Source organism: Ixodes scapularis, unplaced genomic scaffold, assembly GCF_016920785.2.
Source record: "Ixodes scapularis isolate PalLabHiFi unplaced genomic scaffold, ASM1692078v2 PGA_scaffold13__105_contigs__length_92229423, whole genome shotgun sequence".
Taxonomy (NCBI): Eukaryota; Metazoa; Arthropoda; class Arachnida; order Ixodida; family Ixodidae; genus Ixodes; species Ixodes scapularis.
In genome coordinates, this window is record NW_024609839.1 from 60,325,856 (window position 1) to 60,344,647 (window position 18,792).

An 18,792-nucleotide genomic window follows, 5' to 3' on the forward strand; every position below is an offset into this window, starting at 1 on the left:
GGAAAAGGTAATTTGGTTCAAGATGGTGGTCCGAGGTCCCTTTCTTGTTTTCATCGCAAATGGCACGCTTTCTATCCTTCGGCATCGCGTCATGTCGTGTGATGTACGCGAAGTCGCTGTGCGTTGCATGACGTGACATTGTGCGACACTGCGACATCATGTGGCACTGCATCGTGTCACACGACAGCACGTGGAACAGTGATGTCACATGAAGGGACACCATGACTTGTGGAAGCCTAAGGGAAGAGGAGAGCAAAGACCACTCCCACGAATAATGTGGAGGGCCCCCATGAGCTCTAATTAGCACAGACGGAAGACAGCACAAAATGGCCCCGTGACTTCGACTAAACTTGAATAAACAAACTATAAACACAATGATGTATGCATTAAGTTGCTTGATACAAAAAGTAATAAACTCGGCCGACACAAGGTTCCAAATGCCATCGCACTACACCTCCCTTAGCAGCAGCCAGAGAGAGAGTGTAGATTTTTTCTGGGTGCTAGAAAAACTGACTATCAAAAATAGAGACTAGAAAACGAGTTTTATAACAAACAAGAAAAAAGTGAGAGGTTAAAACAAGGTTGTTTAAAGAAGCCTCATTCCTCCTTTTCCTAATGGCACTCGTTTTTGCCCATAAAGGAATCCTCAAACCCCGTTCTCCTGACGGGCGACAGCAGTTCTTTTGTAAATGCTGAACTGCCAACATTGCTACTTGCAGCAACAAAAATTCCAGCTGTCTCCAGCTGTTTCAGGATGTTGGTTAACAAATTCAAAAACCTAATCAGACCCATCACTTCCGGTGCAATGTTCAGATAGCGTGACAATTAAGAATATTGTTAACTGTCAAATCATCCTAACCAATCGGCGCCTCTTTTGTGATGTGCTTGCGAAATTGAGCATCTACAACTTAGCTGCAATTTTAAGAGATGTTGCTCATGTCTAAAAAAAACGGCCTGAACATACCACATTAAGTTTCAGATAGTTTCTTCCTAACTGCATCTTTCCGACTTATTAAGTGGCTTAGGAGGTTTACCATTGAAATCACCTTTAGTTTCCCTAAATAAAAAGATAGTTATTAAAATACATATAAGTAATGGACAAATATTGAAAGGGCGAAGCATTTGGGATTATACATAATGACTCCAAACACTTTGCCTCTTCAATATGGTATCATTCCTTTTTCTGCACGATGCATAGTTTTGATGGAGAAACATCCGAGCCCCTTGATTTATGAAACACCCTGTATGTAATAAAATAGTAGAGAGCTTGTGGGCTTTTGAAGTAACACTAAATCACACCAGAGCTCCGAAAATATTCACTTTATTATCTTCACAGATCTTCCAGGTTTGCTAAAAATTATCACTTTAGTACCTTCATATAGATTCTCCATGGTAAAAAATAAATCAAATGTTCAGCAGAGCATCACCCAACAAAGCAGAAGCTCATGAGAACAACTCTGACAATACTCTTATTCTGACGGCCTCCACTGACTGAGTAACTCGTGATTTGCACTACTATTTTATTTAAACTGACCAGACAACTTGCAACTGCACAAACATACAACATTTCAACAGGCACTTCATGCTAGAACAACATGTTCCATCCGCAAAAGACCAAGTACTTTTTGACTGCCGAAAGGTTACAAAAGGCCACAAACAATTGTGCAAGGCAGCTAACCTGAATGTCGTCTGACCTGCATGTCGTCGTCGACACCTGATGCGCGTTAGGTTGTTCTTTGTATGCGCAAGTCCTCCATACTAAATGCCTTCTTTTACAGCAAATTTCTCTTAGGTTGCTCATCATTTGCAACAAAATTCATAGGCATTTGAAATGCCCCAATAAAAAGAATGGGCACTTGCCAGACATGAAGAAGTTCACTGTGCAAGGCAGTTAGTAAAAACACAACACCGATGCTTTTTTTGGACATGGCAGTGACAGACACCGAAATCTATCGTCCAAGTTGGCATCCCAGACCACACACCCCACCACACTGGTAACGACCATAACAGAACTCTCGTTTGTGAGAGAACATCGGAGAAAAAGGTCTGACGCGCTCTGAATGCCTCGCAAGTGGTGCGCGCTTGCAGATGACAGGTCCGCTTTGCCACAATCTACCCCTGCCATGTAGCAGAAAAATGAAAGCCCGGCAAATGTGCTTTTCCGCAGTCCATCCCCACCGTGTGGAAAAGAGAATGAGTCAGCTTCCGCACAATTCGTTCATGTCATGTGGCAAATAGAACAAACGACAGGTTTGCTTTCCCACAACCCACGCTGCCACATGAAAGGGAGAACATGGCAGATCAGCTTTATTGCAATATTGCTTCATAAATTGCATCGTCGGACAAAGTAAAAAAATAAAAATAAATCTTCATTTTAAGGATAAAGTTGGCAGACGCAGGATGTGCAGCATGTTTTTAGCTCCTCTCACCATTCGAGGTACAAAATTTTTGCAGCAACACAGTAACCTATGTGCCGACTATAACCATGCTAACCAAATCGCTCCCCTAGTGAGGGGTCAGATTATCGAGAGAGAGGAAGTCGTGGTTCGATTTCCACCGAGGGACACAATCTTTTCTAAAGACAACTGGCTGTATTATCGTATTTTTGTTACATTCTGCTATGCTCCAGGCTTCGAACCTAGCCCTAAAACACAATTTGAGTTCCTAAAAGACAAAGATAACAAAGCAAACGTGGTCTGCAGCTGCGGCACCAAGCCAGTCGATGAAACAAAACAAATGAGAACCACTCAAACACATCAGTTCTTGTCTGCACGCGGTCCCACGGAAAATACAGCACTCGGGTAGACAGGCTAAGAATTGAGGGGAAGCTCCTCCCATCTCTTTCCACTTCAGCAGAGCGAACACTGGAGAGGGGGCGACCTGCTCTCCAGCATTCGCTAGGTGACGTCATTGGACGCCACACCGAGACTAGTTTCGATGCGTGGGCGGAATAGGACGCTAAACATGCCAGTTGTAGATGCATTCCGGGCAACGTGACGCAGCGGCAAAATCCGAAGTCTCCCAAGAATGGAGGGCCTCCCAGCCATTAAGATGGCAATTGGGGCCAGTTGGTTCATGATCGAAGACATTCCGGGCAACGTAATGCAGCGGCAAAATCCAAAGTCTCCCAAGAATGGAGGGCCTCCCAGCCATTAAGATGGCAATTTGGGCCAGTTGGTTCATGATCGAAGATAGGCGCCGAAAAAACAAGGATGAGAAGAGACGTGAACATTGGCGCCAGTGTTGACGTCTCTTCTCGTCCTTGTTTTTTCGGTGCCTATCTTCGAACTCCCAGCAATGACTGCTGGGGGGGGGGGTCTTGAACAGTTCAGATTGGCTCCTGCCTGATGTTCCGTAGGCGTCTGCAGTCCCGCATGAGCAAAGCGAGCCGTGGAACATCCCCCCAGAGCGGGAGGGACTTGGAGAAGATGAAGTGTCCCCGCACCTGGCCGTAGCTCACGCCTGGTGCCCTGGCGGGGAAGATCATGTGGCAGAGGCACGAGCTCGACACCAGGCGATGCTGGAGCAGGCAGTAGAGCTCGTGCGTGGCACTGCTGTCGTCCGACTGCACCCGACCCGTGCGCCGGATCTGGCGGTGGTGGCGCAGGTAGGCGGACGAGACGAGGGGGACAATGGCGTCCACCTGGAAAGTGACGGCACGCGTCGTCTGCCACTTCTGCTCCGAAAAACTGGCTGTACCGTGTCTAGGGCAGATTATGCCGGATCTTTTACATAGCGAGGGTAACTATTTGGCATTTAATGGTTAGAAGAAAATAATCACCCTTGCAGCATGTATGGTTAAGACTATATGAGAGAAATTGCGCGGGGACGTCGAAACGCCGAGCTCCAGTTGGAATGATTAGTGGGTAGACGTAAAGCTAGCTGCCTCTATCTCTATTCCGAACGCCATAGGCTGGCGTTTGGCATGTTGTAACAGTACGTAGAGGCAGAGGCGGCTAGCTCTAGGCCTACCCACTAATTGTACCAATTAGAGCTCGGCAATCTGACTTTCCTGTGCGCTCTAGTCTCCTCCTCCCCCTCCGTTTCCACCAGTATAGTAACTGATGCATTGAAAACGACAGGGTGAGGCTTCAGTCCACCAGCGTCAGCTTCCTACCTTTAATAACGCTTCCACGTCCCGTGAGCCTCGAATGCGTGACATGCGTAGCCATAGCACGGCGAAAGGCGTGGGGAATGTGCTGCAGGCTGGCAATTTGAAAAACACGCCCCGCCGTTTCCCCTCCAAATTGCTTTCCTTTCGGGGGTTCACACCGGCGGCATCTACAGGGGTCCTTTCGGCCGCCAACGGGTCGACTTCTCGATCGCCAGCTCATCTCGAGTTCAGACAAAGACGGATCAAGTACCAGCCGACACCCTTTCACGTCCTCAACTACCCTGGCTGGCACGGCCGATTGCAAGCTCAGAGAGCTTGAACAAGCTGGAAAACGCTGCCTTCACACATGGAAAGGTGTGCGGAGTGCAAGTTCGCCTGCTTCTTGCAAAGGGGTTGCGATGATGTCAGAACGCTGAGCTCTTATCGGCTGAATAGTGGGTAGACCTCGAGGCATCTAGTATTGAGGTCTACCCACTATCCTTTCAATCAATGGCAATGGGAGCTCGCCGGCGTTCTGACGTTGCCGCAACCCCTGCAACAGAAACGGACGAACTTGCGCTTTGCATATGGCAAACGTTCATCAACGTCCCGTAAGATTTGGAGCGTGAAGTATGTCGTGCGAAACTGCCCTATGGGACGGGAAACTGGCCGTACACTCCAACGCACCTTGGCGACCAACTCCTCGATGAGGAGGGGGTCCATGTGCCGTGCTGGCTGCAGCTGTTCCTGGGTGAGCACCTGGCAGCCGTGGTCTTCCTCGAGCCTCCTGGCCAGCTCGCGCGCCATCCCGCAGTCTTCTTCCAGGTGGTTCACAAGCACCGTCAGGCAATCGTCGTCGCCGTCGGCAGAACCCTGGCAACGTTTTCCCCAGCCACTTGTGCAAGAGGTCTCCCAGAGAGCATTAAAGGGGGCATCGAAGTGGATATTCAGGTTATTTTTTTATGGTGCAAACTCGATCTACGCACCCTAAGTATCCTAGAAAACCTGAGAGCACAATCACGCGTGTCTTTCTCTGCCCTTAAAAATGCGACCAAACGTGACGGCACACCTTTCTCCTGAAATATATCCCAGAAAAAAGGCGTGTCACGGCGTTTGATCATGCTTTTGACAGGAAAAAAAAAGCTACCGCGTGATTGCAATTTTGGATCTTCTATGATGCTAAAGGGAGGTAGGTTGAGCTTGCGCCGTAAAAAGAGGTTCTCAAAGTCCACTTTAGTGCCCCTTTACTGACTGGGGCTGACGGGCCAAAATCACCTTTTTATTATCCGAAAGGATTGAAAACGATGCCTGGACATAACCCTCAATATTCGATAGGCGGCATGCAAAAATTTGCATGCCGCCTATCGCTTGTGAGCGGACAGCACTTCACTTTCGGGTTTGAATTTCTTTTAGGGTCCTTTCAGCGATCTCAAATACTTTGAAACGGTGTGAGGTTAAAGAGAATGCGCAGAGGACTTTTGCGAGTGACCTGAGGGGCCATGCCGCGCCGGTTCTGCGTGAAAGGCTGCCCCGGCGGATTCACAACCGAAACTACGGTACACATACACCAAACCCAGTTGGTTTGACAATTTCCTTTTCAAAGTCTGAGAGAGCATCGGGCACCTAAAAAATATAACTTTGTCCAATTTCCCGGTTCACCGATCATCCTCAGTGCTACATGCGTCAAGTGCCGCCATGTTTTCTGAAGGAGGATAAAAAGCCAGGAGGCGACATCACTCCAGACTCCGATATTCGGTATTTCATAAAGGGAGGCCGTAGTGCATTCGCAGTAGCGTTAAAAAATATGTTTTACGAATGCCGTTATTAAATATGACAGAAATGTTGCTTACAAAGCTTCTAAATTTTATAATAGATTATGTCCCAAATAAAAAGAAGGAGGTGAGGAGTGGGAGAGAAAAACATCAAAAATAAAAAAAAAGTGCACATGGTAAAATATTTTTTTTTTTTCCCGTTCTGGTATTTTTTTGCGTGGGTCAGAACGCCAAGTTCTGATTGGCTCTGATTAAAGAATAACCACCATGGGCACTCACTACTCATTGCCAACACTTAAATGTACAAAACAACTCATCTTGAAGTACAGAACAGCGAGTGGAACAAACATAACTGCAAAGGAATCGCATGGCGAACAAATCCGGCAACGCATTTCATCTGCTACGTGCGGAGACAAAAAAGAAAAAAAAAACCCGCACGGTCGGGTTTAGCCACGTGACTTCCGCCACTCACTCTCTCCTCTCCACTTCTTCGTGCGGTGCGGGAGTTTCGGTTTCAATTTCGAGCAGTTGCGTTTTTTGGCTTTATTAAAAAAATATGTGACTCTGTAGCAAAATATTATTTGGGTAGTATTCCGACAGCATAATAAATCGCCTGACAAAAAAGGAAAAAAAAAAATTGGGGGGGTGTCAGTGTCCCTTTAAGGTCTACCCACTATCCTTCAATGAGAGCCACTCAAAGCTCAGCGTTCTAACGTCACCACAACCCCTGCAAAAGATGCAGACAAACTTGCGCTCCGCATTATCACGTCTAGCATCCAGATTATTGTTCCTGCGAGACATTTTCGCAGCAATTGCCCACTTGCCATTAACCCAGCGTATTGCTTGTCAACACTAAATCACATTCAGAACCTCTTTAACCATCTTGACACATTGTTTGTTGACATCTTCAATAATGACCTCTTGTCGTTCGAGAGGAACATTCCACTTTTGTTCTAGTGTGTTCTTGCAGTGTAGTGTTTTTAATATTTTTCGTGCACTACCATTGTAGGCTCGTGGCTGTTGGTAAGACTGATTGATTGATTGACCAATCAATAAATCAATCAATCTTTACAATGCCTCGGCATACGGCCTCAACCCATCACACCTTGCTTCTGTTACTCCATTTCGTCGCCTATGTGGAGAGCTAAACTCAAGACGTGACACTTCGTGCACGGACGGCAAGGCATGCAGAAGCTCACCTTTGGTAGGAGCGTGTCCAGGAGAGACACGCACGGTTCATCCTCGTCCTTATCCGCATCATCCTCTGGGAGTCCCGCAAGGCTGCCGTCTGGGATATCTGAACAAACATCACAGCGTGCCTCACCACCGGTGGCAAAGCAATAGGAGAGCTTGCCTCGCTCTATTTCGCGTCGGGTTCAACCGCAGCCAAAACTACAATTTAATGGAGCCAATCGTGCGGTGCAAGAAGTCCGTCGCCTTGGCGCTCGTCGTCTTCGTGCGTTTGCCGTCTCCGGGTAAACCGGTCGCGCGCAGAAATATAAGCAAGGTCACGGCGCATTGGCCGGACGTGGTTGGTCTGGCCGGCGACGACAAACGCACAAAGACGATGAGCGCCGCAACAATGCACTTCTGGCGCTACTCAATCGGCTCCGTCAGAACACAGTGCTGGCTGCGGCCGGACGAGATGTGAAATATGGAACGACTCTGAGTATAGCAAACACTCCTCTCGTGAAAAACGCAAGGGTTGTCTGGCTTTCCGCCGCAACCTTGTATCAGAACCCCTTTGAATAGAGATAGATTTATTTAATTCATTATTTGTTTTCTTGTTCCCAACTGATTACAAAAGCTTGATAGTCTGAAATGAATACTGTGGAAGCTCACTTCGACACTCGCTAAGCAGTACAAAAAAAAAAAAGAATGTGTGACATGTACTTCGTTTTCTAAACTGCCACTGCCACTGCCACTGTCCCCCCCCCCCCCCCTACTTGTGAGTTACATCACAATACTAGAAATTGCCAGGAAATTTGAGCATTAATTTTGGCACCGCCTTCATTCGTCATTTTCTCAGTAGTTATCATGGATACTATATAGCTTGTTGCAAGGAGTAAAGACTGGGTAGTACTCAGAAGATGTATTTAGTCTAGTATATACTTAAAACAAACTCCAAGACAGGGGAAAAGGAAGGGACAAACACAATGAAGTCCGTTCGAGACTTTGTTGTGTTTGTCTTTTCTTTTCTTTTTCCCTCCTCTCGCTTTTTTTTTTTAGGTATGAACATTTACCAGCTAGCTTGTGCCCCAACTCTTATTTCAGTAGTTAGTCTAGGTTACTAAATAAAAAAAAAACGCTGAAGCACGTCCTCGTGGAAGCACGCTTAATATTTCAAGCATGTACTGTGAATCAGCTGGGCACATGCTGTATGTGTGTGACGTCATAAGGTAATGTGACACTTTGACTTGTGCGACGGCCGAGCGTAATTCTGACGCCTTTCTCGGGAAACCCAGCCCTATGAAAAATCCTGTGTAAAAGCACATGCTCCGAAACACCGAACGTCGCCGTATCCTTGTAAGTGCTCACCTGACGGAGGCCTGTGGACTTGGTCCTCGCCGAGAGAAGGAAGCAGATGCAGCTCTCTTCTCTCCCCGACGGGCGCGATGGGCAGTGCAGCGCCCCACGCGGGGACAGTCTCTTCCCCAAGACTCAGTCCCACTCCGGAGTCCAGGCTTGGGTACGAGTCTGCTCGGAGCCCCTTCTGGGGTGTCCAGGACCCACCGTTCGCAAACAAGCCGTCCCTTTCCGGGTTCTTGGCCTTCAGCTTGTCTGCATGCGGTGCAGCGATTGGCAAAGTGTAACCTATTGCGGTGGTTACGGAGATCAGACCCTATTGTACTCCGTCTCCCCTTACGACAAACTGCGGCCGAAGCTATGAGCCTTAGAAGCTAATCCGGAGCTCAGAATGTGTCATGTAACTGTGCACCCCTCCCGAAGGTTACGTGACACTCATTCAATTGGCTTCAACGGCTTGTAGCACTCACTGCGGTCCATTGTAAGGTGAAAAGGATTACCCCCAAAATTCGGCACGGGATATGACGCTTGACGGTGAATTCTGCTGGTAAATCCAGAGTTAGATTATACCTTGGGTTTTCTGGGCTTTCAGGTCTCTAAATTACCAGACCAAAAGCAAATTTTGGCCCCAAAAATTCTACTACCCAAGAACACAGTGCATTGCTGCCAACTTTTCACGATACACTGATTTTGGCAAAGCGGTTAAGGCACAACTGGGAGCACTACACAGGGTCGACACTGCTTCAAATCGTAGGGCAGTAAATGGCCATGTTAATCAGGATCTCCCAGTGGAAGATGTGCACCCCAAACATACTAGGTGTACATTCTTTACAAATAACTTCATTAAAAAAGTTAAGGCACTTCTTTAATCCACCACTCAGATGCCTTCATGCAGAATGCATTAAATTAAAATACTGCAGAAGCAGCCATCTCGTCCAAGCACCCACCATTAACATTTTTAAAACTAGCGAATTCTGCAAATTATACATTAAGCGACCTATTTGGCTGGACAAGTGCCCACGTCTAGATTAACCCAGTTTTCAGTGACAATGGTGAAGGCGCTCCCCCATTATTTTACGGAAGTTACATGTACTAAAATCTGAGCAGCGTGGCAATGTGATGTCATGCTACCAAATGACATTGTTGTGTCAAGTTGCGGTGTCATGTGACGGCACAGCGACATCACATTACACCAAGACTTGACATCCAACGTATCTACATCTAAAGCCCTGTTGACACCGTGGCATTGAGTGACATCACAACTTCGCACCCCCAGTGACGTGACCTGGCATGGCCTGATGCACGTCATGTGGTCACGGTATCCGTGGTGGCATGATGCACGTGACCCATAACAGCACACCACTAAACAGTCCCTTGTCGAAACCCCATCAAGCAACATTGGCAACATAGGCAGTTGCCATTTCTTGCGTGCGATTGGATCAGACTCTTCGCCGAACTCTGATTAGCCCTCTCGTCTCAACACGGGATCAGAGCGCCTGTCGAAACAATGACAGACCCGGATGGCTACAGAAATCCCAACTTTGCCTCTGTTAAAATCCATTCCGCATTACAAGAAAATACAACTGTTAACACGGATGCTGCGAAATCTGCGGCCTTATCGCAATGCATGAGCGCCCACCTCTGATTGGCGGAAGCAGCTTGTAGAGTACGTCCAAGCGCTCCGACTCTCTGAGCACTGCCACCAGGTGTCCCACGCTGTTGCTCTGGCAGCAAGCGTCCAGCCGCGGATAGAGCTCCTGCAGTGCCACCTGAAGCGGACGCAGGCTGACCCGCCGGGCACGCTCCTCAATGCCCTGCATCCAGCACAGTTTCTTCTTAGCCACGTGGGTTGGGGCAGGGGACCTTCGACAGCGTTTTCATATTGAATCAAAAGTCAAACTTTGGGGGTTTTTAAGTGCAAAGTTAATGGAGGGCTTCTAGCACTCCAGCAAAGGACTGAGGATTAATTTCAACCATCCGGGAACCTTCTGACATGGAGTTGATATCTCGGCTACATGCTGCCTTCTCCGCAAATTTCGATGGGAACCATGGGGCACATTCTCATTAGTTTGCAGTGTCAGCACCCTGCATCTGTGGCGGTCTAAAGACCCAACAAAAAGCAGAAACATCGCCGAAAAGCATCAGTGCGCCTTTGCACGAGAGAAAGACCACTGGGGCGTGAACACGCACGTCCCGAGGCTGGCGCTCTGACCAACCGTCATTCCCATTTCAACTGATCTCGGCGCTCGGTCACCGAGCTAGCTCCGAATTTGAAATAATGAGTAAATATGTTTTTATTTAAGTAGCATGGATGTCTATGTGTTCTCTGCTCTACACATCCTTTGTCCAATGTCAAATGAAAGTTTCCGAAAATCGCTTCTAACTCTGGAATAAGACAACAATTTCTGAAACCTTGGCTCCAGGTTCGTACCTCTAATGCTACACTTGGGTGGAAAATGAGCGTTCGACGATGCATAGCTTATCTTTGCGATTAAAAAAACACTGTAAATGTTTCCTGGGGGACACCCTGTGCATTGAATGAAAAGATTTTAAGGGTTTGAAGCACCAGCCGCCATTTTAAGCAATGGCCACTACTAGAGCTGGTACTATGCATGAATAAATTAACAAAAAACTGGCAGTCCCTTTGGCATTTTCCAAAGGTGAAAAAAATATGTAGCATTTATAGGGGCTCTCAGTAATGTGATTGGCCTAAGCAATTTTGGAGCACATTTCGGAGCAGGCAAGCAGTGTTTTGGAGCAGCAAATGTGGCTTTTTGAGCAACCAAAACAGTGTTTCGGAGCAGCAAAAGTGACTTCTGGAGTAGCCAAGACAGTGTTCGGAGCAGCAAAAGTAGCTTTTGGAGCAGATAGTCTTATAAAAATAAAAATATTAGTTTTAAGTGCTGTACAAATGAAGGACATTTTGTATTGTGTTGTGTTCTGATGTGAAGTGTTGTGACAGAGCTTGCTGCTTGTGTTTTTACTGCTGAGACATCTATAAGTATAGAGTAGTGTAGGCATTGCCGAGCAATTCCGAAAAATCGCTGGCCACCGTTTTACTGATTCCCAACGTGCCAGAATTTCGTCAAAAGTAAGCAAACGTAAAACAATGAATTGCAAAGCTTCCCGGCTGGTGCCTTTGTCGTGCAATCATGTCCGCATGCACGTGAGGGCAACTTCGGCAGGCTTGCAGTTGCGCATGCTTCGTCGTGCGAGCGGAGACAACCGCTGTTCGATCGAAATTATGTCACTCAGCTCTGTCGCCAACTGATTCCCAAAATTATTTCAAAATAAAAACTGTCGAGCATACAAAAAAAAAAGTCCCACAGCGCGTGTTTTTTAGGCTGGCAAACAAGATACAATCTAAACACACACACAAGAAAAAAGAACCGGAGCGCATTGATGCAAGACATCACGAGCCAGGGTCAAAACGTTCTTGGAGCGCTTCGTGCAACGACGGAACTTGAGACAAACAAGCGCGCTGTGCGGGTTCAGCTTGCATACATTGCCTACTTTGTTATAGCTCCCTACCCTTCACCAACTTTCTTTCGCAGCAGATTTTTTACATACAGGGGTCCCTCTCAAAAGAAAGCCCACCGAGAGAAACTATAGGTAATCAATACCTCGACACAGCAGTCTTTATAGAGGGATTTGTGTAGTAGCGTATGATTTAAAGAAGAACAGGACTGTTGATGAACATGCGGCGGTATCTAGTTGCATTTTAGAAAGCGCCATATCTGCAGCGACGTGGGGACGGCAACACCCGACGTCGCGCGACCACGGTGACTGGAAGGCAGGACCCAAACATTGCTTTCAGGAGCGAGTGCTTGATCAGCTCAGAAAGTAACACCCGCCGCGCAAAAACGTGGTTTCGTTTCAGAGCATGACGGCATGGCTGGTACCCGGCACGCTAACGTCGGAGCGTCCGCACACACCCGCGTCTATCGTTGAAAATATTTTAAAAAAAGATACGCGACGAGACCCATGAGAGCGCGAAACGCGAGATGACGGCAAAACCATGCAAGCGGCCGCTTGCGCCACGTAACACACGCATGCTCAGTCACGGTACTCAGTTTAGTTCTGGTTTTGAAAGGCGACCGGAATTGTTTTGGCACATGCTTGGTGCAGATTACCGATATTTTGGCAAAATATAGCAGGGTTAGCCCCTTGGTGCAGTTTGGCACAGCAATCACATCACTGGGCTCTTCACACTCCTCCTTTTGTGGGCACAGAAAGAGGCCACTTAAGAACACGTATTGAGGGTTTTGTGAACATATATAACTGTCTCCGAGTCGCATGACATGACATCACGTCATGGTATCACCTGAAGTTAGTGTCCCCCTTTTCCCCCCCGAAATGCAACCGGCTTATAAAATATACATTTTGTCAAGTCATGGACCAAGACATGGACATCCCAACCACCCTAGCCCTCACAACCCCACCAAAAAAATTCCTGGCTACGCCACTGCACCTGACGTCACAGAAAACCTGTAAATACCATGCATTTAGATAGAGATTTAGTGTGCCTTTGGGATGATGTCACAGCACAGCTTCCACGCACAAGAAATGCTATGCATACAAAAAACCTTGAAGCAGAGACGGTGCTTGTGAAGCACTCCGGGCGATGGCCTGTGCCGTCTTAAAAGACAAGCGACAATGCCAAGAGCCAAGGAAGATGAAGCAGACATACCTCCAGCTGCGTGTCGGGGATGCCTAAGCTGGAGGCAAGCAGCTTCCACGTAGAGCCCAGGAAACAGTCGGCCACAATGCGGCTCATGTGAGCGGCCACCTCACCGAAAGGTATGGCGTCTAGCCGCCGCTGGTTCTCCTCGTAGAAGGACAGCAGACGGTCCCTGTCGTCGCTCCACTCTTTCTCGGCCAACCGCTCCAGCTTGGAGCCTTTTGGTGCAAGGCGACAGGAAAAGAAGAACGAGGACTTGTAATGCTTCTCTTATCTGCTTAAAGGCCGACGTACAACCTCGGTTTTCTGCAGGGAAGATAATCCTCTTAACGCTCCCCTCTCCTAAGTTGCGAGGGGAGCCAAGTTGGGACAAGGTAAGAAGTGGAGAGGATATAGGAAAGGAGGAGGCCGGCAAGAGTGGGAAGCGCGAAGTGTACGTCGGCCTTTAACAGGGGTACTCTGGCGTTTTCCTAATGGTCCCCAATTTGCCTCGAAATTGAGCGGACACACCAACAAGCATTGTTGAGATCTATGGTACATGAAACGCGTCTGCGACTGGTGTGTTTAGTGTCCAGTAGACTACTCGCCAAATCTCTTCAGCGCACCGGCCCACACTCGAGAAATCATGGGAACGGTGTTCCTTCAGTTCCCTAGTGATCGGTAATTTCGACCAATTTGATGCTTACACACTTTTGAGTGTAGTTTGGAGTTACCCTGAATAAGCGTCATATACATTGCAGATACCGGTCATATCACTTTTAAAATTCTGCGTCAATCAGCGATTTTGATGCTGTGCATGCCATCCACCCTGCAGAAATCTCTCACAATATTATCATTCTCGTACAGCTTCAAAGACGCTAAAATTCTACAAACAACCCCACTGACTCCGAGCGAAATCCTGGTTTTGGTCGTTGCAAATTCTCAGTAAACAGTAGTAAACAAAAAATCAACAGAGTATTTGACTGCAACTGGCTGCACTCTGCAGCCTTTACTTTTGTGTGGTCTTTTTTGAGGGAACGTACCGGCATGCTGGCACCATCTATGGGGGCTCTGGAACTGCAGTTCACTAGACTGAAGGCTTTGCAGTATTTGCTAAATGAAATCCATGCATTATGCTACAAGGAATGTTCGCTTATAACATTGCCGGAATTACTTCAAGCCCATAGTGAGAGCATGATACGTAAGGAAATGGAAAATATACAGAAATCGCGAGGGTTCCAGGTTCCCAACAGATAGCACCAATCTGCTCTCTCGTTATAAGGGATCACGAGGATGCACAATGTACTCGCTTACAAGCAAATGCAAGTGTAAACTAGCCTTTATTCGTTGAACTACCAGCATATTTTTAGGACTACGGTCCATGGGCTATTTATGTATAAAAGTTGAAATTTTATGCAGCGTGGACTATCTACAGGTGAGGAGACTATGCAAGAATTTGTTTGTTCGAAGTCATTCATTAGGACGAGACGTGATGGCTTTTGCGAATGAAAGATCATGGAAGTGATAATTTCTGCGGGATACAAGCTTCTTTGTGTACTAATAAAGCGGCCACTTTTCAGTCTGTGCCTTGTACGATATTCTTTCTTTACTTGCTGTCTAAGGATTTTTTTTTTCTTTCTCTGCTGAAATTTATGTTTGCAATCCAGAAAATATGGTAATTGGCAAACATTTATAGGCGTTTTCTGGTAAGTATGTGAACACTCGACATACTACATGTTATGTACTTCAACTCATACAAGGTTAGATTGAAAAGTATCCAAAATCGCCGCTGGGGTGTTTTTTTTTTTTTTTTTCCAAAACATTTTAAGTCTGATTTTAACAAGCACTCTAGTCCAGCAACCATGAATATTTTCAATGATGGATGAAAACAATGATATACGAGCGGTCATCAAATCTATTTTTATTCGGAGGGAAAAACTGCGACGGAAATTATATCTACGTTGAATGCTGTTCTTGGGGACTCATCACCTTCTTTTTTATACTGCGAGTTTTCGGGTTTCCGAATTCGAGCGTGGTTGTACGGACACAAGTGATGAACTGCGGTCAAGAAATCCAAAAACAGTCACCACACCAGAAATTGTGGATAAAATCCGTGGCTTGGCTTGAGAAGATCGCTGCATAAAAGTGTGTGAAATTGAGGAAGCAGTGGGCATCTCTTCTCAACGAGTTCTTCACATTTTACACAATGAATTGAGATTAAATATCTGTAAGATGGGTGCTGCACTTGCTCAATACGGAGCAAAAACGCATTTGAGCCCGAACGTCTGCCGACAGTTTGCAAGTGTTTCAAGCAAATCTAACGGATTTCAAGTGACGATTTGTAATTATGGACTAGACCTGGATTCACCCTTACATGTCGGAGACAGAAGGTCAATCGAAACAATGGACTAGGCCCAATGAATCGGCTCAGAAGGAGGCAAAAACCATTCAGTCGTCTGGCAAGGTGATGGCATCAGTTTTTTGGGACACCAAAGGAATTTTGCTCATTGATTATCTTAAAAAAGGAAAACCTGTTACTGGCCAATACTAATAACACTTCTGGACAAGCTGAAACAAGTAATAAAATTAAAAAAAAAAAAAACTCCCGGGAATGGTCAAGAAACAGGTGTCGATTCGTCATGACAATGCACCCACCCATTCAAGTGCAGTCACTAAGCAAAAACTGACAGAACTGAAGTTAAAAATCCCTTTGCATCTACCGTATTCACCTGATTTGGCTCCCTTCCATCCATTCCCAAAGCTCAAAACCTTCCTGGCTGTGAAGAGACTTATGTCAAATGAAGGGGTGATAGAGGCTGTGAACAGTTATATTGGAGATCTCAAAGAAAGTCATTTCCAGGAGGGAATCGAAACGCTGGAGAAACGCTGGACCGAGTGTGGCGAACTTTGGGGGGATGATGTCGAAAAATAAAGTATAACTTGAATCAGATTTACGTTGTTTTCATTTTTCATTCCGGAAACTTCAATCTACCCTCGTAGATAGGTATTTATTTGTGCTCGGAAGCACAGGTGCCGCAGGAAGGCGTGCAGCCCGTACAAGTGCACGTCTAGACATTGATGATGTAATGATGACGTATGGTGAGGTATCACCAAGAGAGAGGTGTGGTTATGTGCTCGATATTAGGCGTTAGTTCCACCACACAAATGTGTCACGATAAATGCAGTGTGCAAAGGTATGATAATATATAGTAAATAAACAACCCAGAAAAACAAGATACAGTACAATCGTAACCTTGCATCACGAAGCAAATGAAACGGTGGAGATATTTAACACTGCTGCAGTCAGACAAAAAGGGTATTTTCCCTTACATCGCCAAACGATTGCACCTTTTTGTTTCTTTTTTTTCTCTCTCTCTCTATATATATATAGAGAGAGAAAAAATATATTGTGAAAATTTACAGCAGCTGAGTGAGCTGTAGTTCACTCAGCGCATGACCACAGCCAACGTCATTTCGCCGTATAGGCCCCTTTCAAAAAATCTGGCAACAGCGAAAATCCGCTGAACGAGTCCAACAACATTGGGCGGCCGGCGCCATTGGGAAGGACTCCGTTGCGGCCGGCATAGTTGTTTTGACTGTAGCGTTCTTGTTTCGTCGATCCCTTCGCCTCTGTATAACTGCAGGTAGCGTTTTCCCGATCACGGGTTGGGTAAACGACCTTTCCCAGCTCTCAGCCGTTAAAGATGATAAGGTATATCGCTTCTTCAAGAGCCGATCGGACTCGGAACGACAATTCGACAGAAGTTACAACTTCCTCGTTGAGGGGTTCGTTGTCGCCGCATCTATAAAGGCCAACTACGCAAGAAAAAGGTAATTACTAAGATATTTGTAGTTACGACATCAAACATGTGTTAGTATACATCAGAAAACGATAGGAGCCAATTATAATTTACGGGCTGTAGTTAGAAGTCGCCAGTACTCTCCGGATGTGCGACGAAACAGGCGCAGGGGTCCCGCTTCGCTGTCGCTCGGACAGTCGCGCGATGAAGTCCACCACATAAAAGCGACGAGCGAGCGACCAAGGCCATGAGCGTCGTTTTCTAGAAATCCCAAGCCAAGCGACGCGACAAGCGACAGTAGAACATTTTCGTCACTCGTAGCCGACTTTTGTCGCTTGTGCCGTCGCTCGACTCGTCGCTCGTCAAATCGCGTTTTTTACTTGGAATTAAGACTTAAAATTTCAATGCGCAAATTAACCAGTAAAGGACGTATTCGACGCAAGTTCCTACTTGATACGTCGAGTCCCTTTTTCTTGAGAAAGATTTTAGAGCTGAAATGTAGAGCAGCAAATTTTGCAGTGAAGCAGAAGTTGCAAGCGCGTGCATGTTGCTTTGCATAAAGCATACGCTGCACAGATGTCTGCGCTACAGGCAGGTTAAAGCGTCAGGTCGTATGGCTTCATGCGTACCTAACATATAATTTACACGCGCAAGTTCGAAGCACCGCGAGCTAGTGCATACCTGAAGCTAGGCGCTCGCGAAGCTGTCACGTCCACAAGCGATACCACGAGCAACATTATATTTGTATTTGACGCTTCGATTTCTTCAAACTAGCTGAAACTTGAAAACTCTACCTCCAAACGCAACAAAGTGAGATTAAAAACACCTGACTCAAACACCCAAGGAGCGTAGCGTAAGAACGGTTCATGTTCCGTTTTTGCACTTCAGCAGGGAAACGTTTGCGCGGCTACGCCGCCGTCAACCGATAACGAGTACTTTCAGACTTGTCCAGATACCCACTCTGCTTACAGAGGGGTACGCAGCAGTACGTTGGCATCGTGGGCAGGAATTGACTAGCGTCTACGGCCAACGCAGCGTATGCAGCGGCGTGCACTATCCTGCAGCATGGCGGCTGCCACTAGTTGCTGTTGCGTACGACAGGTGGCGCTTTTTTCTCTGATGGGTCTATTAGTGCACTGATCCCTTTCATTGAACGTTAGTAGGTTAGTACTGCGGCGTTCTGACAAGCCCCAGAAGTGTGCGATACGAGCGTGACCTGTGGAGATTTAGCTAAAATTCGTTGACTCACTCCAAACATACGCCACTAGAAGATCTCAGCGTTTCGCTCTCAATTTACTCCACATAGATAGTGTGTTCGCTTAAAGGCCGACGACCAGACTCCAGATTCTGCAAGGCAGAAGATCCTCCTCACCATGGGGGAGGAGGAAACAGGCAACGGTGGACAGGGTAGATGGGGGAGAGGAGGAAGCGAGGGAAAAGTGGAAAGCGCGAAGTGGTCGTCGGTCTTTAAAGAATGCGAAACCAAGGTGATAGATAATACAAAGCTGGTATGTTCCGTTTTGCAACGATAACACTCCGCTGAGGATGCTTGCAGAAGTATAACGAGAGTTGCCGTCCGCTAAGCTAATTACGGAAACAGACACACACGAGCGAGACCCAATCCAGACAACAAAAGGTTATTATTATTATTATTATTACTATTATTATTACTAAATTTTACCCATAAGTGCGATCGGTGCGAGAGCATCAATCGTTTACTTGAAGCGAGTTGTTAACCGCTCTTACATTGAGTTTCTCCTGGTGAGACAGCTTTGCCGTTGAACACAGTCCTTTCTCCAGCATCCATGTTTGCTGTCATTAGGTTTCCCAGGACACAACCGCCCCGCAAACAAGGAATTTACCTCTCGCACCTGCACCTCAGCCACATGAATGCCGCCATTTTGAAAGTTAGTCGGAACAGGACCGCACAACAAAGCAAAC

At 46.7% G+C, this 18,792-nt stretch overlaps 1 protein-coding gene across 1 annotated transcript; it reads right to left on the reverse strand.

Annotated features, from left to right (window-relative positions):
- Nucleotides 1-1,305: 1,305 nt before the first annotated feature.
- LOC8027227 lies at nucleotides 1,306-18,783 on the reverse strand. Its single transcript, XM_029987511.3, has 7 exons — nucleotides 18,598-18,783; nucleotides 13,082-13,290; nucleotides 10,031-10,205; nucleotides 8,404-8,646; nucleotides 7,065-7,162; nucleotides 4,781-4,966; nucleotides 1,306-3,643 (listed from the first exon to the last, which is right to left on the reverse strand). Exons 1-7 carry the CDS (start codon nucleotides 18,668-18,670, stop codon nucleotides 3,329-3,331), a joined length of 1,299 nt encoding a protein of 432 aa, XP_029843371.2. The 5' UTR covers nucleotides 18,671-18,783; the 3' UTR covers nucleotides 1,306-3,328.
- Between the last annotated feature and the right edge of the window lie 9 nt (nucleotides 18,784-18,792).

Bases quoted from the DNA above. Each gene is read 5' to 3' on its own strand.
- LOC8027227 (XM_029987511.3), bottom strand. From the start codon at position 18,670: ATGACAGCAAACATGGATGCTGGAGAAAGGACTGTGTTCAACGGCAAA. The intron at 7,163-8,403 runs GTGAGCACTTAC...ATGTTTGTTCAG, and splicing joins AGTCCACAGGCCTCCGTCAG to ATATCCCAGACGGCAGCCTT. The intron at 3,644-4,780 runs GTGCGTTGGAGT...GTCACTTTCCAG, and splicing joins TCGAGGAGTTGGTCGCCAAG to GTGGACGCCATTGTCCCCCT.